The sequence below is a fragment of the Topomyia yanbarensis genome, chromosome 1 (assembly GCF_030247195.1).
Source record: "Topomyia yanbarensis strain Yona2022 chromosome 1, ASM3024719v1, whole genome shotgun sequence".
Taxonomy (NCBI): Eukaryota; Metazoa; Arthropoda; class Insecta; order Diptera; family Culicidae; genus Topomyia; species Topomyia yanbarensis.
In genome coordinates, this window is record NC_080670.1 from 64760611 (window position 1) to 64785719 (window position 25109).

Sequence of the window (25109 nt, forward strand, 5' to 3'; positions counted from 1 at the left end):
TTTTTTGGACGTCTCAGTGGGAATTAACACTCGGAATACCAAGGGGGTAAAAAGTTACGCGGACTACCAAGGGGGTCTAAAAAATGGGAACGCTTACTTTGACCGGTCATATCTCAGCCGTTACATAATCGATTTCAAATCTGTCTTCATCAATAGAAAGATATGTCTTTTGTGAATACGTCAAATTAAAAAATAGAAGAATAGAGTAGTCTACCGTAAGTTACAGTAAAAAGAGTATAACAAAGTCAGTGAGAAAAAAAATGGGAACGCTACTTTGACTTGTCATAACTTAGCTGTTTGCTCACCAATTTTAATTCTTTCTTCACCATTGGATAGGTAAATTTTATAAAAACAGTGAACAAATAATGATGGAAATCAAATTTGTATATCTGAAGTAATTGTAAAAACAGTAATTGAGAGTAAGTACAGACGAAATGAGTTTTTCTGTTCAAATAATCGTATCACGACCGTTTGTCAACCAATTTCAATTTTCCTTACACCAATGCAATCCTTAGAGCTTCTAGACTTGTAATATATGCAATAAATTCAGCTTTTTGTTGGTGGCTGCGTCCCCAAATGCGCACCCCACTTTGACAAGTTGTCCGTCCAATGTCAATTTTGACAAATCATCAGTCTTGTCAAATTTGACAAACCGTCCTTCAGATTCAATTTTTTGATCGTGGTAGGCGTTCACTTCTGCTCTCAACTAAAATTGAACGTCAAATATAAATAGTTTTTCAGTTGAAAAACTAAACTGATTTCGGTACGGATCCGCACAGTCAACTGTAGTCCCATTCAACAGCGGCACTTAACTCAAAATGTGGATACAGAACATCTGCTATTCAAAACTATTCGCTACTCGCAATCGGCATACAAAAATCGGTCGACCAATACGGCAATTAATCAGTCTTATAATGTAATTGGGCGATTAGCAAACTGAGTAAAACCAATCAGCGATACTCAATCTAGTCGAAACTAAGTCATGTGAATTGCAACCGATTTCTTCGGTAAACGCAGATGCAGCTGTAGCTGACAATTGTCAATTCTTGGTGCTAAATTTTGCTACAAATTTGTATTCAAAATCAGGTGTGAACAAACATTGTTAAGGTCTAGGTTTAGGTACTGTATCGTTAGATGATGCTTTTCCGGGTAGTTTAAAGCAAGTTTCGTGTGCTATTATTAGTCATTTCATGTGGGATGAATTTGGGTAAGAGCAGAGGTTCAAATCGCATAATTCTCTCGACACTTTCAAACAGCTGAAAATATGCTTATAAATAAATTCACGAAGAAATTAATAAGCAGGATACATGATAGCCGTGAAACTCAAGGTTGATGAGACCGCTTGTCAAAATTGACACCGCTGACGAGTTGTCAAAGTTGACACTGTACAAACGACTTGTCAAAATAGAGTGCGCATTTGAAAACGCAGCCACCAGCAAAAAGCTGAATAGTAGATTTTCAAAAATTACTAGAGTTTTTCGAGTTTTTAGGAGATAGGATTTTTACAATGTACGTGGCATACGGTTGATTGAAATTCTTTGCGACTTGTTAGTTTTACGGTTTGAAAATTACCTGTTTACTCAATAGTTCTACATATTATACATGGATATTATTATATCAATATGTTTGCACGAACGTGCAGAAACACATTATTGTATGTAAATTACTAAATAATAGAGTGTGTTAGGACGATTCAGTAAATACGAAGAAGTTCAGAATTTTAAAATATTCGTCATATAACTTTAAATTTGAAGCGATGACCTATACATTTTAATACACCAGTCGATTGTAATTGATGGCGGCTACAATTTCTGAAAAAAACACATTTTTATATTTTCTCAAAAAATAGCCAAAAGTACGTAGAAGTACAGAAATTTCATTTAGTTGGCAAATAACGTCGAATTCAAAGTGATGGCCTATACCTTTTTATATACCAATCGATTATAATTGATTTTGGTTACAATTTCTGGAAGAACGATTTTTATATTTTCTCAAAAATAGACAAAAGTACGTAGAACTACAGTAATTTCATTTAGTTGACAAATAACTTCAAGTATTCAAAGCTATCACCTATGCAATTTATACACCAATCTTGATTTTGGACCTAATATCGATTCAAAATTAAAATTTGAAAGTCCTAACATGTAGCTTCAAAATAAAAATTCAAAATCTATTTAGTAGATACTCTGCATTTTATACCCCAAATAACAGCTCAATTTCGGGCTTCGAGAGTAGAGAACAGAATATTTGTGGTTAATTGAAAAATTGATGGCTCTTTATTGGAATTTATTTCTAATTTTATCTCTTCCTGCTGATTTTAGATTTAATTCTTGATATGAAATATTTTGGTGTCTGAAAATCAGTTCGACTTAGTAAATGCAAAATTTTCATGCATGAAACAGTTCGATCTTTTAAATGCAGGTACCGCAAAATTTTAGTGCCTGAGCGTTAGTTCTTTTTTTCAAATGCAGGGGCGCGAAATTCTAGTGCCTGCCCAGTTAAGCTCAGCCGGAAATGAACCGGAATTCTGGCTGGTTCCAGCTCGTATTCCGGCTCCAGTGACACAACCGATTCTAGTTAGAATCGGTTGTGTCACTGGAGCCCGTGTGCGAACTGGAACCAGCCAGAATTCCAGTTCAATTCCGGCTGAGCTTTACTGGGTGAATTCTTGGTGGCTAAGTTGATGGTAGTCCAAGTCCGGCGCACCTTTCAGCATAAATAAAAATTTGTTCGTCACTTTTCTTGGGAAGTAAACAAAACATTATCTGTGTTGTTGATACTTGACGTTGTAGTTGCAATTTATTAGTCGTACGGTGGCCGACGTTGGTGTTTATTGATCTTGATTCAAAGTTGCTTGCCATTCAAAGTACGTATCTGCACAGAGCGAGAAGCTCTGTCCTCTACATCCTGCTGAGTAGTCATACGGCCGTCGAGAAACATTATTACACCTATCAAATAAAGCTGGTCGCGCGAGGGGCTGAGACTCAGTTGAGTGAATGCATTCGTGCAGATCGGTTCGCGAGTTTGTTTTTTCCCCTTTAGTTTGTAGTGTACTCGTAATGCGTTTTTTTTGCTGTCGACATTGCCGTCGGTCGTTTTTATGTACGGTTTCTTAAAATTTAATAAACTTGGTATGTCTGTTCGCTTAATGCAAAGCTAGAGTTAACCAGATTTCAATGAAAATAAGTGTTGGTGGTTTATTGTATGTTTCAAGTGCTTATTTGAATATTTTATGTTGTGTATCGAAAACTGGAATTAGTATCAATTATTACGTAGGAAAAATTGATAATATCGTGCATTACCAAATTTTAATACGAAGCAAAATATGAAATATCAAATTCCAAATCTAAAGATGCAACATCTGGGATCGCGGGTAGGTGGCATGCTGGTGATTGTGTTACACTTAGTTGCTTTTCAATTTGCGGAAGGAGTGCATTCAAATTATCTACAGCATGACGTTAAACATATACTCGACGGAAGGCATTGTAGTCATCAGCATCCTAAAGCTCATGAGGTGAGTAATTGATTAAAAATTATCTAAATAGAATATTTGTTCATTGACTAGTTTATCGACTTTAATGTAAGATATCCTTTTCAATGTTGTGGAAGAGCTAAGTGCTAGTGGTGTTCAAACTAACTCGCTCCAACGACCATACAGTACAAAACATGGTAAATGTAACTATTTCCCTGGCCTGATATAAGGCAAATACGCTAACAGGCTATCGTCACAAATAAACATGCAAATATTGTTCTGAAAAGGGTTTTTTTAAACGGGTTATTTTTTGGAAATGGTTCAACAGCAGCCAAATATTTTGTAAGGATATGTATTGAAAAGAATCGTAAAACTTTTTTTTTGCATCCCCCGTCCAAACTAGTGGGTGGGGAAGTACTACAAGTACAAGGGGAAGTTAGAATTTTGTGATAAAATGCTACTAGGGGGGAAAGTTGGCCGAAAAAAGCTGCATCATATGTGTTTTATTTAGTGACAATACAATAATATATACCAACACAAATGAAACACCGTCACTGCCTAATGTGGCTACCCCACAGCGCTTTTTTTGTGTGCTGTCCGACTTCGGTGTCACCCAGTTGGGCTAAAACTCGTCGCAGCCCCTATGTTTGAGTATACCGGGCAAACGAGTGGATTACAGACAAGATCGCAGGTTTGTCTGTATTTTCGGCGCATAGTATCAGCCAGCAGGAAAAAACATCAAAATTTTGTATTGGCTTTTTCATAGTTTTTTTTATTAGAAATTAGAGTTTACTTAATAAGTCGTAATTTTGGAAGATTTTCCCATTTTCAAAAATCAATACTGCATCAAAGTGAACCAAATAATATGATTAAATCATTTATATCAATTGCGATAATTATCTAAAATTGACTGAAATGGTTTTTGCTATGAAAAAAAAAAACATTTTTCACGAATATTTAAAAAGGTCTATTGGGGTGAGATGCCCAATATACGTGGAAGACACGGCCCCGCGCAGTGGCCGAAATTCAAAAAAACACTTAATCCATCTCACAGTGATCACAGTGATGAGACATTTATTATAACTCTTTTCACTCTCTTTGAATATTATATCGATTGAGAACATTTAGAACATAATGTTTCGCAATGTTTTAACCCTTGTGAAGACAAGCTAAAATACTAACGCCAAAAAGGCAAGCCGGGCTTCTAAGGCCCGGTAAATTTTTTGCCCTCTTACAGTAAAAGCATGAAAAATCCAAAGCATATTGATCAATTTTATTCAGAAATACAAACTTTTAGAGCGCTTGAATGATTTTTCTCTCCTCGAATTTATTGGAAAATGTAGAATGACTAAAAAACAACATATAAGCGAAAAATGAAGGGCTAGTAGATTGTTTCAGAATATTTTAAAGGATTCAAAATTAAAGCTCGCGCTTGTAATTACTTGCTATGCTATATACTAATAAAGTCAAATTCTCATAAAAATACGAATCCCTGATGCATACTCACCCTTGGGATTAGCTAGAGTAAGCATTGGGTGAAGCCAAAAGTTAAAATATGTAATTACATAATTACCACTTTTCGAAAATGTCGAGCAATATCTTGTTTTATCACAGGCTAGAAATGCTCAGATGAAATATGAAAGGATTTACATTGCAGAAGACTGCGAATTGATCCAGCTTTGTGGTAAAATGATATTGTAATATAATGTTAAATGCTGTCTCTCTTTCTCGCACATGCTTATAATAGGACATGTTCAAAAATTCTTCTAATCTTCGAAGCTAAATAACCTCTAATCATTATGCAACTTTCAACAAAGTTGTTCGTTATTCAAAAGATACACCGCCTGAAGTGTTTAGGTAAGCAGAGTAACTGTGGGAATTTTTATTGAATTTTGTTTTCTTGTTTCCGATTTTCTATATATTTCACCAAAGAAACTTCAAAATTCTTGTAAGTGATCTAGAGCTATAAAAAAAGCTCATAAGTGGCATATAGTTTGTAGAGCTAATTAACACTTGATTTAACATTCTGAACAAAAGTTCAAACATGGTGCCGGTCTAGTATGCGTGCACAGTTCTGGGTACATTGGAAAGCCTTTACGTGAGAAAAAATACAGGACACAAATAAATGGTAAATGTATTTTAACTTAATCAAAGATAAGTTCGTTAAAGCTTAGGAAATATCTGGAAAAAAATTGAAATGAATTCATCAAAATTGATTTTTGGATGCAAACATACGTGCCAGGAATATTATTTGCATCACCAGTATCCACAGTTGATGAACCTAGCGGGTCTGCAAGGCCCTCCTTGCCTTTTTGTGCATGTAAAAAGTTTATTCGAATTTATGAAGCACACCATACGTGATATTTCCGTAATATCTTACTTTTTTAATGAATTTTAGCTTCAGTTAATGGAATTTCCATGCTCAAGCTCTTACTGCATGCATAACGCTTTGTAACTAAGAAATCGATAGTCGTCGGGCCTGGAAGACCCGCGTGCCTTTTTGAGGGTTAATAACACATACTACATGGGTCAGTGGCAGGGCTCAGAGAAACGCTCAAATCAGCAGGGGACAACATCAGTGCGAGAAATCTCAAAGGCTAAACTAAATCGTAGGTAAAAAGGAATTCCACGAAGATCCGTCCGAAAATCTCTAAAATCGTAACCGACCATCTTAGATTCCGATGAAACTTTATAGGTTTAACCGGCATGGAAGACTAAACATTTTCCACAGTCGATAAAATTATTTTGACTCAAGCGCAATTTTTCAAAAGGGCGTAGACGTTTCTACGTGCATCAAATTCATTTTTTTTGTTCGTTTACTCTATTTTATACAGTAAAACTATCTGAGAACGAGTTCCAGGGGATAAAAAATACTGCGCGAAAAAAAAATTCTGAAAAAAAATGTTGTGTCATTTTTCACAAAAACAAATTTTTTTTAAAAATTCAAATTGCAAAAAACCCATTTTTTCTTATTTTTTATATTTTGTCAACAAAAACTTAAAGAGAAAAGAAACATTTTGAACGTGATTGCACGATGGAGAAATTATCAGTAAAAGTTTTTCTAACCATAACTTTATACATGTTTTTAAATCTCTTACTAATTGACATACAAAACTGTAATTTTATTACAGAATGTAATTCTAAGTATTTTAAATCAAAATGTGTTTAACAAATATTTTCCAAAATGCCATAGTTTTCGAGATATTTGGAATACTTCAACAAAAACAATTAATTCGTATAATTATTTAAATCATCAAACCCCGTTTGAATAATATTTTGATTGTTTTTGTATAGCTTTCAAACGGTTTACAATATCGCCTTGATGCCAATGGGAAAGTTACAGGAAATGTTGTGGACCTTACGAAAAATCAATTGTTCTTGATGGAGAAACACGAATAACTTCTGAAAAGGTCGCAATAAAACAAAATAATTGTATTGTTAAAACTAAATTTAACATATTTCGAGAACTACTACATTTCAGAAATTTTTTGTTATGAGCATTTTGTTGTAAAATGGCGTTTAGAATTATATTCAAAAATAAATTTGTATTTTTGACTGCAAATAGTATGAATTATTTAAATTTGTCAAAAGTTGTTGTGAAAACTTTTTCATTGAAAGCTTCTCCATGATCCAAATACACTGAAAAAGCTTCTTTTATGTATCTAAAACAAAAACATTAGATTTTTGACATTTTATGATGAGGAAACGCGAATAACTTTTGTTGATGGCGCTACCTCGAGCAACACGCATCTTGATGCTGACGTGCTTTAACACAACTACACTCAGGCAAAAAATACAGCGAATTTCATAAGAATATCGTACAATTTTTAGCCACAAGTAGTACGTATGGAAGTCATAAGATTATCTTATGAAACGGCATTTATTTTGTCAAATCGGTTTGCTATGATTTCATGGCATAAGGCATCTTTGATTTATCATAAGACAATATTATACATTTCTCTTATGTTTATGAGAATCATAAGATGCTCGTATAAAATTCAAACAACTGGCCACGGTGTATTTATTAGAACAACTTTATTCAAAAAAAATCAGCATCTCTGAAACTTCGGAATATGAAAGAATGGACTTTCCCGTTTCATTTTAAACAAACATCGAAATGGTCCGTCGGGGGGTCCAGAGCAACTTTTTTTGGTGTTTTTTATCGTAACCATATTGGTTTTACTACTCGAGCTAGTTCATATTTCTGTCCCTAGATGGTGCTTTAGATATTCGAAAAACACTAAATGTGAGAATTTGATAGAATTTGATCGTCTACAAGTTTGTTGACAACTAAAAATTGATCTGAAATCACCCGGAAAAGTTGTTTAAGATTTTAACCAAGTTATATCTAAGATAGTTTCACACGAGGCCTAGTGGTTTGGAAATATATTTTCTCGCACTTATTTCACTACCAAAAATAATTGGGTTTAGTGACATGAAAATATTTATGGATTTATTACAACTTCTTCGTTGACAGTTCCTATGGACCTTCTGAAAATTAGGATGTTTGACAGAGACAGAAAACTATTTGTGCTTTTGGTTCAAGTTTATAATCTTTCCCGATAGGTTCGAAGGAACTACCATTCATCGGAAGGTATTGCTTGGTTACAAGGGTTTGATTACATTTATGTTTTAGAAAGGACCATACGCCGCATAATTTAGATTATGATCGTTTAAGTCAGTTCTTATAATTCTGTTCAAGACAAAATGTTGGGACACAGAGTTTATAATTGAATGCAAACCACAGAAGAAACTGTCCAAATTAGTGGTTAGCGTGAAACGATTTATTCAAATTTTTTCCGCAAAGTATATTGTGGCAGTTGAATTTTACGGCCATTTCCTATCAAGTATGCGAGAAATCGTTAATAAATTGATCCTAGTTTATGCGAAATGTATTACTTTTGAAAACAAAATATGATTTGAGTACAAGAAAAACCACGAATATATCCCAAAAAAAATATCTTGATCCAAAAACTCAAAGTTTTTTGTTCACCGTTTCTCACATTGAGTTAATTTTGAAAAAGATAATCAGCGTTTTTAACCAAGCATTGCAATGAAATTCGCGAAATATTGCAATATTGTTAACAGTTTCATCGAGTTTGTTCAAATATAAAGGTTGAAGTTCAGGACAAGTGAATTTTATACGAAGATGCTAACAAAGTAGGAGGTTCATGTAATGTTCATGTTCATATCAGTCATCCCCGAGAACAATCGAAAAAATGAAAAAGAAGGCATACATAATTGAAAAAGCTGTTTCTGCGGGAGGAATCACTCACCATCTTGGAAAAGAATATTAATATCATACTAGTTTGGTCAACACTTATCTAAGATATTTCATCCCAAAAATATTAATGGTGCCCTATATTAGGTGGAATCTGGAATTATAATTTTCAGCTAAAAGATGAGACTTTCCGAGCTCTCAAATTCCGCTGAATGCACTGTTCAACTAAACACAGGTATTTGGCAAATGAAAAAAGTGCGTGTGAATTGACTTACAAACCACTAGGGTTTCTGTGAAACTAGCTTAGACTTAGTTAAAATATTAAACAACTTTTCCGGATAATTTCAAATCGGTTTTTAGTTGTTAACAAAGTTGTAGACAATTAAAATATCTATCAGATTCTCACTTTTGGTGTTGTCTGAATGTCTAAAGCACCATCTAGGGACAGAAAAATGAACTAGTTCTATTGTAAAATCTATGTTTTCACGAAAAAAACTTCAAAAAAAGTTGCTCTAGACCCCCCGACGGATTATTTTGATGTTGGTTTCAAATTTATTTATTTATTTCGTCAATCGATGTAGACTACAGATTTCCTTAATTACTAATGTGTATATTTCGTGAATTTAGTATAAATGAAGCAATTTCGGCTTTTACTGAATCATCCTCTTACGCGTTAGAATTTCTTTTGTGTATAAAATATTGCTTTAGTTTCAGTTTAGACATTGTAAAATCAATTGAGTCGCAATAGTGATTATAAATAGACATCATTCGATTTATGGGGCTATATTTTGCATAGTTTGTGCGAAAAGGAGTTATTGAAAATATACTTCGATTTCGTAGCTGTCGTGAAGGTGCATAAAAGTTCAATTTGGATAAAATTTCAGCTGAATCGATACGATGCGAAACGATATTATTAATGAATGAGAGCATTGCAAATTCGCGACGCTCCTTTAATGTTTGAATATTGATAAGCAAGCAGCGTGCTTCATAAGATGGCAGAGGGAATGCTGTCCATCCTAATTTACGAAGGGCAAATAATAAAAACTGTTTTTGTACCGATTCTATTCGTTCTTCATGTCTGCTTGAAAAAGGGCACCAAATAATACTGCAATATTCCAATATCGACCTAACATATGCAATATATAATATTTTTATTGTATAAGGATCTTCAAAATGATAGCTAAAGCGTTTTATAAAACTGAGCATGTTGTTAGCTTTGTGTATAATTGTGTTATAATGATCAATAAAATTTAACTTTGAATCTAATATAACACCTAAATCCCTAATTCTTTCACATTTTACTACAGTCTGATTTCCTAAGGTAATCTCAACATTCGGTGTTTGTCGTTTTCTACTAAAGGTTATTGAATTACACTTTTTCACGTTCAGTTGTAAGAGGTTTTTTTGACACCACATGTGGAAAATTTGTATTTCGTTTTGAAATGTATTAATATCCTCGGCATTTCTTATCTCCAAATAAAGTTTCATATCGTCCGCATTAATTAGTATTTTCAGTTTTTTGAGAATGAAGGAGATATCGTTCACGTATAAAATAAACAATAGAGGGCCTAAATGAGAGCCTTGTGGAACTCCTGAGGTGACTTTAATTGGATTAGATTGCTTTCCTTTAAATTTAATTATTTGCTGACGTTCGGAGAGATATGATTCTAACCATGTAAGTAGCCCAGGCTCAATGCCGATCTTTGTCAATTTATAAAGTAACATTGGGATGTCAATGCGATCAAATGCTTTACTAAGGTCTGTATAAAGTGCCTCCACGTAGTTTCCATTATCCATTGCAATCAGTGTATAATTAATAAATTCTAGTAAGTTTGTTGAGGTCGAACGACCTTTGAAGAAGCCATGCTGGAGGTTGGAAATTCTGTTTTTTATTTGAAGAAATATTTTTTCGTTAATGATTGATTCGAAAAGTTTCGGAATACAGGAGATTATGGCTATACCACGATAATTACGTACGTCAGATTTTTTGCCAGATTTATATATAGGCACTAAAAAAGATTTTTTCCATATTTTAGGGAACTGTCCAGATTGCAAAGACATATTAAACAGCCAGAACAATGGGGCAGTTAACTCGGTTGCTAGGTTTTTCATAAATAATGGTGGGATTCCATCAGGGCCAGGACCTTTTGATACATCTAAATGTTTTAGAGAATTGAAAATGTCTTCCACTATGACATGATTGACACTAATATCCAAAGGAAAATCGGGAAGAAAAGCGAAGTAATCGCGATCACGGTCTTGTTCAGAAAAAGTCGTATATATTTCTTGGAAGAATGTTGCAAATAGGTTGCAGATTTCTTCCGAGTTATCACGTACGTTGTCATCCAAGTGCATTGTTGATGGGAAATTGTCTGATTTTAATTTAGTTTTGACGTAATTGAAAAAATTCTTTGGACAAGATTTGATCTGCTGTTCCGTTTTTGAATTATAATCCGCAAGTGCAGAATCTATGGCCATATTTAGTTTATCGCAAATGTCGAAATATTTTTCCAAGTCCTCATTATTTTGGTTTTTCTTATATAGCTTATGGGCTTTTTGCTTCCTATTTTTCAAACTTAATTTGTCTATTATACCAAACGGGATGCTTCGAGTTGCCGTGTCGTCTTTTTTTCTTAATAGGCACCTCTTCATAAATTATTTTGAAAATAATTTTGTAAAATACGTCCACTGCGGTTACAATATTTTCTTCATTTCTAAGGCTATTTTGCCAGTCGACACTACTTAGCTTCCGCCTGATATTGTCATAATTGGCTTTATGGTATTCAAAGACTTCTTCAAAGTCACAAATGAAAATGGAAAGCCCATTCTTTCATATCCTAAAGTTTCAGAGATGCTGAATTTTTTGCATAAAGTTGTTAAAAAAAGACACCGTGCTGGCATATGCTATACCATATAAAATGTTAAGATAATCATAAAAGACGGATGTTTTTCATATTAATCTTATGAAAACATAGTTTGTTACTTTTCTGTGTGTCATAAGATAAATCTTATGAATTTCGCTATACGTTTTGCGTGAGTGTAGGATGCTGGTTTGCTTCGCGACAACCCGTAGTTGTTATTGTGTGATAGGTGTCATCGGCAGAAAACGTGTTGGATAGCGAGTGTGAACGGAGCAGCAAAATGGGACTAACGTGATATATTTATATTCCTCATTACATATATTTTTCTTTGCAAAGAATAATTCTTAGTGCAATATCATTGCAAATACCGTGCTTAAATAACCGTTGGTAACAAATAGAAAATATTTATCGGTCGCCTCCTTTTAATGTTAAGCTATTTAAAGGTTAGATCACTCGTTGGCACCGCTGGTACTGATTATTCTCAACCACGCTAAACCATTCGCAGTAAAACATAGAATCTATATTGTAAGTATGATGAACTCAAAACGATGGCTCTATGAAAAATAATTGAATTTAAGCCGTAGGCGCCAGGCAGGCATTTAATCAATGAAATTGATTGATAATTGTTTGCGAAGGAAAAAAACTAAACGTATGTATCTACTAACCTTATTCATAACCTAGCTCTAACAACTCTAATGAATTATAGGAGATTTTTAATCCTGCTGGGATACAAATATACTGGTGATTACGGACTCGGAAATTGCCTTTTCTTCGCTTCAATCAACATTTTAAAAATCTCGTTTACAACGTTTGTCACGATGCCCGGCAAGAACCCCAGGTCAAAGAAATCTTCCGAAGAGATGGATGGTGCTAGCAAGCTAAGCCCTCAACGCAAAGATACCGGTGGTTTCAAAAAGAGCAAATCAACTCCCGCATCTGTCAGTGATATGGAAAGTTCGAAAGGCGGTAACGGTACGGTTGACAACTCGGTAGCCGTTTTAGAAAGCAATTGCGTTTCTTGCAATGAGCCGGACAGCAGAGACATGGTCCAATGCGACTAATGTGATTCCTGGTATCACTTTGTCTGTGTGAATGTTACTGGAGGAATAGCGGAAAAAGACTGGATCTGCAATAAGTGCGAGGAAGCACGGGATCCAAAGCCCTCATGTCCCAAACCTAATCCAGTTAAAAGCAACGTTTCGCACACATGCCCAAGCAAAACGGATGCCAAATCGACTCGAAGTGCCGCTAGGAAGCAGTTGGAAATACAGCTCCAAAAATTGGAAGCAGATAAGAAGCTGAAAGCGAAGTTTGCCCTACGGAAGCTGGCAATTGATGAAGAATTAGAGCAACAGTTCCAGAACAAGAAGTTTGAGTTGTTACTGGAAGCAGCTGATGATTCGTCTGATGGCAGCGCAGGGGAGATTGCAATATCCCAGTTGAGGATCCAAGAGTGGATTAACAATGTAGATGGACATCAAGAAAATATCGGTAGCACCTCGATAATCAAGGATAATTTAACGGAGGTCAAGGCGTGTAGGTGTAGAGCCAATCTTATTTCCCATTCCGAACACCAAGGCATTGGCACAATAGCAGGTATGCATCAGTTCCATCCTGGACAGCGATCCACGCCGAACGGAAAAGGGAAACCAAACATGAATCAGCTGGTTAGCGCTATGGAGCCTAATTCCTTCTTGCTTAACCGTAGTCAGTTGGCCGCGAGACAGGCTATACCAAAGGAACTTCCTAATTTCAACGGTGATCCTGAGGAATGGCCATTGTTTTGGACGATGTTTAACTCATCGACACAGATGTGCGGATTCTCGAATGAAAAGAATGTGCTACGTTTAAGGAAATGTTTAAAAGGGCAGGCATTGGAATCAGTACGTTGTCGATTGCTGCATCCCTCTAACGTGACAGGTGTCATGTCAACACTGAAGATGTTGTTCGGAAAACCGGAAGCCTTGATTCACGCGATAACTCTTAAAATCAGATCGCTATCACCACCAGATTTGGACAGACTAGAAACGCTAATAAACTTCGCCTTGTCAGTGGAAAACTTTTGCGCCACGATTGAAGCATGCGAAGTAGAGGACTTCATGTACAATGCAGCTTTACGGTACGAACTGATAGCGAAATTACCATCAAATCTGAAGTTAGTTTGGGCTAAACATTCAGGGCAATTGCAGTCGCTGAAATAATCAGACTTCAGTGCCTGGCTTTATTTAATGGCTGAGAATGCCAGTTCAGTTTTAGCTACCGCCCCTACGCAACGACGTCCTCGTTTTGGCAGAAAAGAAGACCAATATTTAAATCTTCACGCCGATAGCAAGTCGTCTCCTGATGCATCTCCCTCTCGCTCGCTGAAAAATAAACACACGTACAGCGCCGACCTGAGGAGGTCAACAAAGAGTGTGACCTTTGCGATGGCAGCTGCTCATCACTTGCGAAATGCGAAACATTCCAAGGTCTCAATTACGACGCTAAATGGTCCGCAGTTAAGGAGCGACGACTTTGCAAAAATGCCTCCGACGACACAATGGCACTTGCCGTCAGCAAAAGGAATGTGGTACGAACGGATGCAGGTACATGCATCATCCACTATTGCATAAACCCAGTCTGTCGGTGCACAGTGCGACACAGCAGTCGCAAATTGAACGGAAATGTTACTTACACCAAACACAGTCCAATGAAATTCTTTTTCGAATAGTACCGGTTACACTGTACAGTCCAACCACTGAGGTTCAGACATATGCGTTTTTGGATGACGGATCAGAACTAACCCTTATAGAAGAAGGATTAGCATGTCAGTTACAACTCAAAGGGCAGCTTAAACCGCTCTGCCTCAAATGGACAGGAGGGACTCGACGAGTCGAAGAAAAATCCCAGATGGTTGATTTGAGCATTGCAGCAACAAATAATCATCACAAGTATCAGCTTTCCGGTGTACGGACGGTGGAGGAGCTCAAGCTGCCACACCAAACTTTGACTATGAAGGAGCTTAAACAGAAGTATGCGCATCTTAAGGGGTTACCAATAGACACGTATTACCATGCCATTCCACGCATAATAATAGGGCTTGATAACACTACCCTTGGACATACGCTAAAAGGACGAGAGGGAGGTGCAAACGAGCCAGTAGCAATTAAAACAAGGCTCGGTTGGACAGTTTATGGAAGCTGCAACCCCAACTACTCGACAAGTCAATTCATTAACCATCACTCGCTTCAAGCCCGTCATTGTGACTGTAAGTCAGATGAGGAACTTCATCAATTCCTGAAGGACTATTTTTCGTTAGATAGCATGAGTGTAGTGAAACCAACCACTAGTCTGCTATCAACAGAAGGTCAGAGAGCACAAAATATGCTGAAGGAAATGACGCGCCCCACGAACGGCCGATACGAAGCTGGGCTGCTGTGGCGGTACGATAACGTGAGGCTCCCGGACAGGAAGGCGATGGCGACGAGAAGATGGCATTGCTTGCAACGACGATTAACAAAAGATCAGTCGCTGGATATGGTGTTGAATGAAAAGATTCAAGAATACTTGCAAAAGCAGTACATTCGGAAGTTATCGCCTGAGGAACTTACTGTGAGTAGACTAAGGACCTGGTATTTACCAATTTTTCCCGTGACAAATCCCAATAAGCCGAGCAGGGTCCGAATTGTTTGGAATGCAGCTGTAAAGGCACATGGAGTATCACTCAATTCTGTATTGCTGACAGCTCACACCGCTTTTGACGGTGCTAAATAAATTTCGCGAATTTTGGGTGGGCATTTGTGGAGACATATGCGAAATGTACCACCAGGTTCTGATTCGGGAGGAGGACCAGCATTGCCAGCGTTTCCTTTGGCAGGACGACAAGACGACTACCGAATCGAGCGTGTTCGTTATGCAAGTCATGACATTTGGTGCTTGCTGCTCACCTAGCAGTGCGCAATACATAAAAACCTGAATGCGATGAAGTATGAGCAACAGTACCCTATAGCGGTTGATGCCATTGTCAGACGACACTATGTCGATGACATGCTAACGAGTCTTGAGACAGAGGACCAGGCTATACAGCTCGCACGAGACGTCAAATGGGTGCATAGCAAAGGTGGTTTTGAGATTAGAAATTGGGTGTCAAACTCACCACGTGTGCTTGAAGCACTTCGGGAAAATGTTACTCAACAGAAAAGTCTTCAATTAGGCTCTATAACAGGAACTGAAAAGGTACTAGGAATGTACTGGTGCACTACATCCGATACCTTTACCTTCCGACTGTCGGCTCGACATGATCCTGAGTTGCTAACTGGCATGCGGCCGCCTACGAAACGGGAAGCTCTCCGAACGCTGATGATGGTGTATGATCCGCTTGGATTGATTGGACACGTGCTAATGTACCTTAAAACGGGAGCACGTCGTTTGGCATAAGTTCGTTTGGCATAAGTTTATTTGGCATAAGTTCATTTGGCATAATGTTCATTTGGCATAACAGCAGGTGACACATGCTTTCGGTTGGCATAATGTTCATTTGGCATAATGTGCATTTGGCATAATGGTCGTTTGGCATAATTTGAAATATACATTGAAATTTCTGTTATATTTAATGTTGACGCCTAACGTGGCTACGCCACATCGCTTTAAGTATGGTACTTAAACTAGTTGATAGCCCCTATGTTTGAGTAACCCGGGCAAACGAGTGGGTTGTAGGTTTGCTGGTGAGGGGTTGCCGCTTCTGACGGCGGGTCGATGACCACCTCGCCCCCTTGGTCTCGGTTATGCGATATTGTCAAGGGCTATTTGGTATATAGATTCAAAGAACTGCTCATGTCTTAAAGAAGAAATCAATCCTTGTGTATATTTGCCAGAAACATAAGGGTTGATTCCTTCTTTCAGTCACGAGCTGTTCTTTAAATTTGTATACCAAATGGCCCTCGCAAGTAAACTGGTGATGTACTCGTTTGCCCGTTTTATCCAAAATTAGGAGTTGACTCCTTCTTTCAAACATGAGCAGCTCTTTTAATCTGCATGTTTAATAAGTTCGCTAGCAAAGTGTTGATTTACTCGTTCGCCCGGTTTACTTAAACATAAGGGTTGATTCTTCTTTCAAATATGAGCAGTTATTTAAACCTATATACCAATTAACCCTTGGTATCGTCGCATAACTGAGACCAAGGATCCGAAGCAGAATCCGCCGGGTCCCGATGGTGCGTTGGCGGCCCCTCGCGAGCAAACCTGTGATCCACTCGTTTGCCCGGATTACTCAAACATAGGGGCTATCAACTAGTTCATAAGAGCGGAGCGATGTCGGACAGCACCTAGTTTGAAGCGATGTGGCGTAGCCACATTAGGCGTCAACGACTAGTAACAGAAAATTCAATGTATTTTTTAAACGACCGTTATGCCAAATGACCATTATGCCAAATGACCATTATGCCAAAAGACCATTATGCCAAATGACCATTATGCCAAATGACCATTATGCCAAATGACCATTATGCCAAATGACCATAATGTCAAATGAACATTATGCCAAACGAACGTATGTGTCACCTACTGTTATGCCAAATGAACATTATGCCAAATGAACTTATGCCAAACGAACTTATGCCAAACGACGTGCTCCCCCTTAAAACGTTGCTGCAGGAAGTGTGGAGATCCGGCATCGGCTGGGACGAACGAATTAAAGGCGACTCGTACCAAAAATGGCTTACTTGGCTCAAAGTTCTACAATCTGTAAAGAATGTCCAGATCCCTCGATGTTTCAGATCGCAATTATCACTTTCACCAACAACCGATGTCCAATTACACACATTTGTTGATGCAAGCGAGTCCGGATTTGCGGCCCCTGTATTTTTGAGATTTGAAGAAGATGATATTGTGGAATGTTCTTAGTTGGTGCAAATACACTTGTAACACCCAAGTTCGAATTTCAAGCAGCGATACGTGGAGTCAGATTGGCATCTAGCATGAGTAAATTGCTTACAATCAAAATTTCAAAGCGGGTTTTTGGGCAGACTCGAGATTTTGTTGGTTGCATTCAGATCACCGACGTTTTAGCCTGTTCGTCGCAATTCGTATCAGTGAGATACTTGATTCCACAGATGTGGGCGAATGGCGATGGGTACCCACAAAACAAAACGTCGCAGATGATGGTACAAAGTGGCATCACGAACCTGATGTCTCGGCCAATAGTAGGTGGTTCAAAGGATCGGATTTCTTATACCGTCCCGTGGAAGGATGGCCCGAAATACCCTTTACACGGTGTGTTTGGTAGAACAATTTTATTCGAAAAAAATCGGCATCGCTAAAACTTGAACATGTGATAGAATGAGCTTTTCCCTTTCATTTGAAAGTAAAATTAAAATATTCTGTCGGGGGCTCCAGAACAACTTTTTATTTTAAAGGTTTTTTGTTTGAAAACTTGGGTTTTTCAATGAAACTGGTTCACATTTTTGCCCCTACGTAGTACTTTGAACATTCAAATATTACCAAAAGTGAGAATCTGATGGGCAATTTTATTGTGTACAACTTTGTAGAAAACTACATTGCGATCTAAAATCGCCAGAGAAAGCTATTAAATTTTCATCAAAGTTTCTAGATTCGCACGGAGCCTATTGGTTAAGAAGCTTTGTTCCAAAAACATTTTTATTTGTAAAAAAAAGATTGCCTTATTTTAAAAGTGTTCTCAGAAGAACCTGAATGCTATCAAAGTCCCATTTTAAGCGTAAAAATCATAATTCCAGATTCCACCGTTTTATGCGCACGAATGATATTTTAGGAGCATGGAGATATAGAGAAGAGTAGATAAAATTTGAACGAAATTAAGACTCTTTTGAAAGATGCTGGGTAATGCGCATAATGAAACAGGTTTTTTTCTTTCACAGATATATTTGTTTCTTCTTTTTTTTTCTTCACTCATTCTGGAGTATGCTTGATGTAATTTTGAATCAACCTTTTTGCTCGTTACCATCTATTGGGATATATTTGGCATAAATTTTAACTTTATATTTGATCAAACTCGGTTAGATATTCAGTCACTTGCTTTGATTTCGATTGAGAATCCTGATTGACAGTTTCATGAAGGATAGAAAAATAATTCGATGAGATTTATGTTCAAGTTTGTTAACTTTTGGGAATGGCTGTACATTGAACAGAAATCGCAATAGTAAAGGAGGAATAAAGGTGTTGTCTATTGTACGAAGATAGCGATCTCAATATAAAAGTAGATATAGAAAGTATCACCTTTATCCGAAAGACGTGTTGCTGTTTATGTCTTCAGATTCTGAACTGAACTGGCATTTCTGTCTTCTTGGTATGTTATCTTTGCTCTTATCCCATATTATGAGGGAAATCTTCAACAAACTTGTATTACTTTGAGAATTTACTGAATGTATGGCCTGATATTTTCTTGTTCGTTTTCTGTTGTGATCCGTGTTCAACGAGTAACGACTCCGGAATTTCTTCTTAAAGGAAATTATGAAACTTGGTTTTGATCTTTTTTCTAAGATTATGTGAAGTGTGTTCGATTTGGAAATAAAATTTGAGGACAAGCAAAAATCTGCATCTATAAATTCTGATGAAATGAATTTACCCCAAAAGATAAACATGGATCCAAAACTCGAAGAGCTTTTTTCTTTTTCAATCATCTCTCTTTTAATGTTGATAAAGACAAACAGGATTCTCAACCCAAAATTGTAATAAAATCCGTCGTTTAGTACAATGACTCGAACTGTCTACTTTAGTTCATTCAAATATAAAGCTTTGAATTTAAGCCAATTGTATTTTACCAGGCAGGATAGGATCAGGAAGAAGGGTCATTCTAGTTTACATTAGCTATCCCCTAGAACGAGAAAAGAAATGAAAAAGGTATGATAAAATTCGTTACTACATTAACCAACAAGATGTAAGATTATCGAAAAAATTTGGTCATCACCTTTCCATACCTCCTTGTTCATAAAGTGTCATTTTCGCCCAAAATCCGGAGAAATCTGAAAATATATTTTTTCTGCTGAGAATGGGACTGATAAATTTTTTTTTTTTTTTATTCATTTCGTTTATTTGATAGGCACAAATGCGTTAGCTTGGCGGTGCCAAATGCTTATGTTTTTACATTTTGGATATCTTAAAACTAGGAGGTTACAATGTTGAAATATTTTTTTTACAAAGGAAAAAAAAGTTTACAGCTATCTTAAGACTAGAAATAAGATTCAATATACAAGAGAGGGCTAAAAGATTTTTTTTATGAAAAAATTTAAAACAAGGGATTCACTTTGATATACAAGAGGGGGAGTAATAGTATTTTACGAAATATTTTACGGTTATCTTAAAACTAACAATATAGTTTAGTACACAAAAGGGGGAACAAATATTTATGACAAACTTCACAGAAATCTTAAAACTAGGGATTCAATTCTATTTACAAGATGGAGGACAAGAGTTTCAATAAAGAGTAAAAATTATAGCTATCTTAAAACTAGGAATACAGAATACTAATTTGAATTTTTTAACTAAAACTTACGCTTGGTCAAGATATTCAGAGGGTGGCTTATTTCCGCATCAGTGTAGCAGCAGTTGTATCAAGGACAGGGGAGAGACAGGGAAAGAAGAGCAAAACTTGCAACTTTCGCTCGAACGGGGGGGGGGGGGGGGGAAGGGGGATCAGCGAAACAAATTTGCGCCTCAGTCTAGTAAGTCGTCGAGTACCGGATTGGCGGATGGTATTCTTCGGACCCGCGGGGAATCCTTCAAAACTCATCGGACCTCGAGTCGCTCTCGCTTCAGTTTCCTTCTATGCAGGCGTAGTGGTAAGGGCGATGGCGGTTACATAGTGGCACTCTGGAGCTGATCGGTTCCACAAGGCAGGAGGAAACTCTAAGAACGAGAAATAAAAGAGAGGGGCTAAATTGGGATATTTATCGTTTTTATGAAGGTATAAATAAGGGACATATAGGGGAAATCACGAGTTGCCAGCATATCTCGGACTGGTACATTGGGTGGTCTACCTCGGGCCCGAAGGGATTCCTTTAACTGAGACCTGGCGTCACAATACCCGGCGCATACCCAGACAACGTGTTCGATGTCGTGATAGCCCTCGTCACAAGCGCACAGACTACTCTCCGCAAGCCCAATACGCCGCAAATGCGCATCCATGGTGTAGTGATTGGACATAAGTCGGGACATTACGCGAATAAAATCCCGACCCACATCCATCCCCCCGAACCAAGGCTTCGTTGATACCTTTGGGATAATCGAATGTAGCCATCGTCCAAGTTCCCCATTGCTCCACGAGGTTTGCCAACTGTTGAGCGTCCTCTGACGACAATTACTAAAAAATTCGTTGAAGCAGATTGGTCTTTCGTATATGTCACCATTTAATGCGCCCGCCTTTGCTAATGAGTCGGCCTTTTCATTGCCCGGGATAGAACAATGAGAGGGGACCCAAACAAAGGTAATCTGATAAGATTTTTCAGATAACGTACACAAGGACTCCTGTATCATCCCCAGAAAATACGGGAGTTGCTTTTTTGGCTTCACCGCACGAAGAGCCTCGATAGAGCTGAGGCTGTCCGAAACGATGAAGTAGTGATCTGTGGGCAGAGTGTCGATGATCCCAAGGGTGTACTGAATTGCAGCTAACTCTGCGACGTAAACTGAAGCGGGATCATTGAGCTTGAATGAAGCGGTGATAGTATTGTTGAAGATACCGAAGCCAGTGGACCCATCGAGATTTGATCCGTCAGTGTAAAACATTTTGTCGCAGTCGACTTCTCGGAATTTATTATAAAATATATTGGGGATCACCTGCGGGCGTATATGGTCCGGGATTCCACGAATCTCTTCCTTCATGGATGTGTCGAAGAATACAGTAGAATCAGAAGTATCTAGGAAACGGACACGGTTGGGATTGTACGAAGAAGGATTGATGCTCTGTGCCATGTAGTCGAAGTACAAGGACATAAAACGGGTTTGAGAATTAAGCTCGACGAGCCTCTCGAAGTTTTGAATTACCAACGGGTTCAGAATGTCGCATCGGATGAGCAATCGATATGAGAGTTCCCAAAATCGATTTTTTAGCGGAAGAACGCCCGCCAGCACTTCGAGACTCATCGTATGGGTCGAGTGCATGCAACCCAAGGCAATGCGCAAGCAACGGTACTGGATTCTCTCCAGTTTGATGAAGTGTATGTTCGCAGCGGAGCGGAAACAGAAACACCCGTACTCCATCACCGACAATATCGTTGTTTGGTACAACCTGATCAGGTCTCCTGGGTGAGCACCCCACCATGTTCCAGTTATTGTTCGTAGAAAATTGATCCTTTGTTGGCATTTCTGTTTCAGATACCTAATGTGACATCCCCAGGTACCTTTAGAGTCGAACCAGACCCCGAGATATTTAAATGTGAAAACCTGGTTGATCGTTGCACCCATTAATAAAAGCTGGAGTTGCGCCGGCTCACGCTTCCTAGAAAAAACAACCAACTCAGTTTTCTCCGTGGAGAACTCAATACCCAGCTGAAGAGCCCAAGCAGACAAATTGTCCAAGGTATTTTGTAATGGTCCTTGCAAGTCGGCAGCTTTGGGCCCTGTAACAGAGACCACCCCGTCGTCTGCAAGTTGCCTTAGCGTGCATGAATTGGCAAGACAATCGTCAATGTCATTCACGTAGAAATTGTAGAGCAGGGGACTTAGACATGAGCCCTGGGGAAGACCCATGTAGCTAAATCGCGATGTTGTTAAATCGCCATGCGAAAAGTGCATGTGCTTTTCAGACAACAGGTTTAGCAAAAAGTTATTTAAAATTGGCGAAAGACCATGCTGGTGCAGCTTCTCTGACAGAATGTTGATAGAAACTGAGTCAAAAGCCCCCTTAATATCCAAGAAGACTGATGCCATCTGCTCTTTGTTAGCATAGGCCATTTGGATTTCTGTAGAAAGCAACGCAAGGCAATCGTTCGTCCCTTTGCCTTTGCGGAAGCCAAATTGTGTATCTGACAGTAAGCCATTTGCTTCAACCCAATTGTCGAGGCGAAACAAGATCATTTTCTCGAATAACTTCCTAATACAGGACAGCATTGCAATCGGCCGATACGAGTTGTGGTCGGAGGCTGGTTTTCCTGGTTTTTGGATAGCGATGACCTTCACTTGCCTCCATTCATAAGGGACAATGTTACCCTCAAGAAACTTGTTAAATAAATTCAACAAGCGCCTTTTTGCAGTGTCAGGCAGATTCTTCAGCAAGTTGAATTTAATTCTGTCTAACCCTGGGGCGTTATTGTTGCACGATAAGAGAGCAAGTGAGAACTCCACCATCGAAAACGGTGTTTCGTTCGCGGTATCGTGAGGAGACGCGGCGCGGCACGTTTTCTGTACCGGGACAGAGTCCGGACAGATCTTCTTGGCGAAAGCGAATATCCAACGGTTTGAATATTCCACGTTCTCGTTGGTACTATTACGGTTACGCATACGTCGAGCCGTACCCCAAAGAGTGCTCATCGTTGTTTCTCTCGTTAACCCGTCGACGAACCGGCGCCAATAACTGCGTTTTTTGGCTTTCATTAGACTCTTCATTCGCCTTTCTAACGACGCGTACTGTTGATAGCTAGCGGGTAACCCGTCTTCCCGGAAGGCCTTATATGCAGTGGACTTTTCCGCGTACAGCTCTGAGCACTCTTTATCCCACCACAGGGTGGGAGACCGTCCATGGGTATTCGCGCTGGGTACTGGTTTAGTCTGAGCTTGATTCGCACTGTCGAGAATCAAGCCAGCCAAAAACCTGTACTCTTCCTCCGGAGGAAGTTCTTGAGTGGATTCGATTTTAACGGATATCGCGGTCGCGTAACTCTTCCAATCAATGTTCCGTGTGAGGTCATATGAGACATTGATTGTTTCCGATGGTCTTGAACCGTTAGCAATTGAAATCACGATAGGCAAATGATCGCTGCCGTGGGGATCAGGGATCACCTTCCACATGCAATCTAACTGTAGCGATGTCGAGCAAAGCGACAAATCCAACGCGCTTGCGCGTGCTGGTGGTGTAGGAATCCGCGTCATTTCTCCCGTGTTTAAGATGGTCATGTTGAAATTATCGCAAAGATCTTGGATTAATGTTGATCTATTATCATCATGAAGACAGCCCCATACCGTACCGTGCGAGTTAAAGTCTCCCAGAACTAGCCGCGGTGCCGGTAAGGATTCCGTGATATTACAAAGCGTTCGGTGCCCTACCGAGGCTCTAGGAGGAATGTAGATGGAAGCAATGCAAAGGTCTTTACCTTTGATTAAAACTTGACAAGCGACAATTTCAATGCCTGGTGTCGAAGGGAGGTTAATTCGGTTGAAAGAATAGCACTTTTTGATCCCCAAAAGTACTCCTCCATAGGGGTTTTCTCGATCCAGACGAATTATATTAAAGTCGTGGAAGTTGAGATTTATATCGGAAGTTAACCAAGTTTCACATAATGCGAAAGCATCACATTTTAAACTATTTAGTAAAAATTTAAAGGAATCGATTTTCGGGAGGATACTTCTGCTGTTCCACTGTAGAACAGTGATCGAATCGGTGACCTCGTTCGATGACTTAGCCATCGAAGGATACGATCGCTGCAAGGAGGGGCCATTTAGTAGTCAACTGCTTCAAAAATGTTTGCACTATAGGGAGAAAACGTATCAGAAGGCTTTTAAGAGGATCAGTAACATTGAAAGCTGTGAAAATTAAGTCCACTATGTCAGAAAATTTCATTAGTCCGCTACTGGACTGAGTATCTGTTTGAAAAAAGGGGACACTTGGGGTTTTGGATGTCCCTGGAAGTGGTGGGTACTCCTTGTTAGAATTAATATTTCCAAGTCCTGGAGCAAATTGCTTCGGCTTTTGAGCATCACTTCCGTTGGATTTATTGGTTGTAGATGGCGCACTCTGAGTGGACGACACCTTGGCACCCTTACGAGGCAATGTAGGGGAGGCTGGATTTCTCCTCTTCCTGGATTCTCCTGGGTTAACCAAAGATGTTCCCTCTCGTGGGTCGTCAGATTCTTGCTCAACGTTAGCCAAACCAGCATAGGGATTTTCGGACAGGACAGATGGCGAAGCATTCTTTAGCATTTCTGCATAAGAACGCCTTGAGCGTTCCTTAAGGGAGCGCTTAATTTTATCCCCGCGCTGCTTGTACGCAGGACATGATTTAAGAGCATGTGAAGGGCCCCCGCAGCAAATACACTTTTCAGTTTCTTTGTCGCAAGAGTCATCCTCATGCTCTCCTTCGCATTTGCCGCATCGTTTCTTATTTCCACAATATGTGGCTGTGTGGCCCAACTGCTTGCAATTGCTGCAGTTCATGACCCGCGGTACGAACAGGCGAACTGGTAGGCGAACCTTGTCAAGGAGGATGTAGTTGGGAAGAGAGGACCCGGCGAATGTCACCCGAATCGAGCCTGATAGAGAGTAGGTAGTCTTACCTCCCTCGGTGTTTGCGGTATACAATTGTTTGCATTCTAAGATCTTAATCTGTTCAAGAGAGGGGTCCTTAAAGCAGCCAACCCCGTGCTCCAACAGTTCTTCGCATTTCAGGCC

General features: G+C 38.7%; 1 protein-coding gene across 1 annotated transcript in view; it reads left to right on the forward strand.

Annotated features, from left to right (window-relative positions):
- Positions 1 to 2692: 2692 nt before the first annotated feature.
- The window catches only part of LOC131677835 (leishmanolysin-like peptidase), a 124764-nt gene continuing 102347 nt past the window's right edge, over positions 2693 to 25109 (forward strand). Inside the window, exon 1 of the mRNA XM_058957896.1 lies at positions 2693 to 3514. Coding sequence (XP_058813879.1) covers positions 3326 to 3514 — 189 coding nt within the window. The 5' untranslated portion in view covers positions 2693 to 3325. The remainder of the gene's footprint in view (positions 3515 to 25109) is intronic.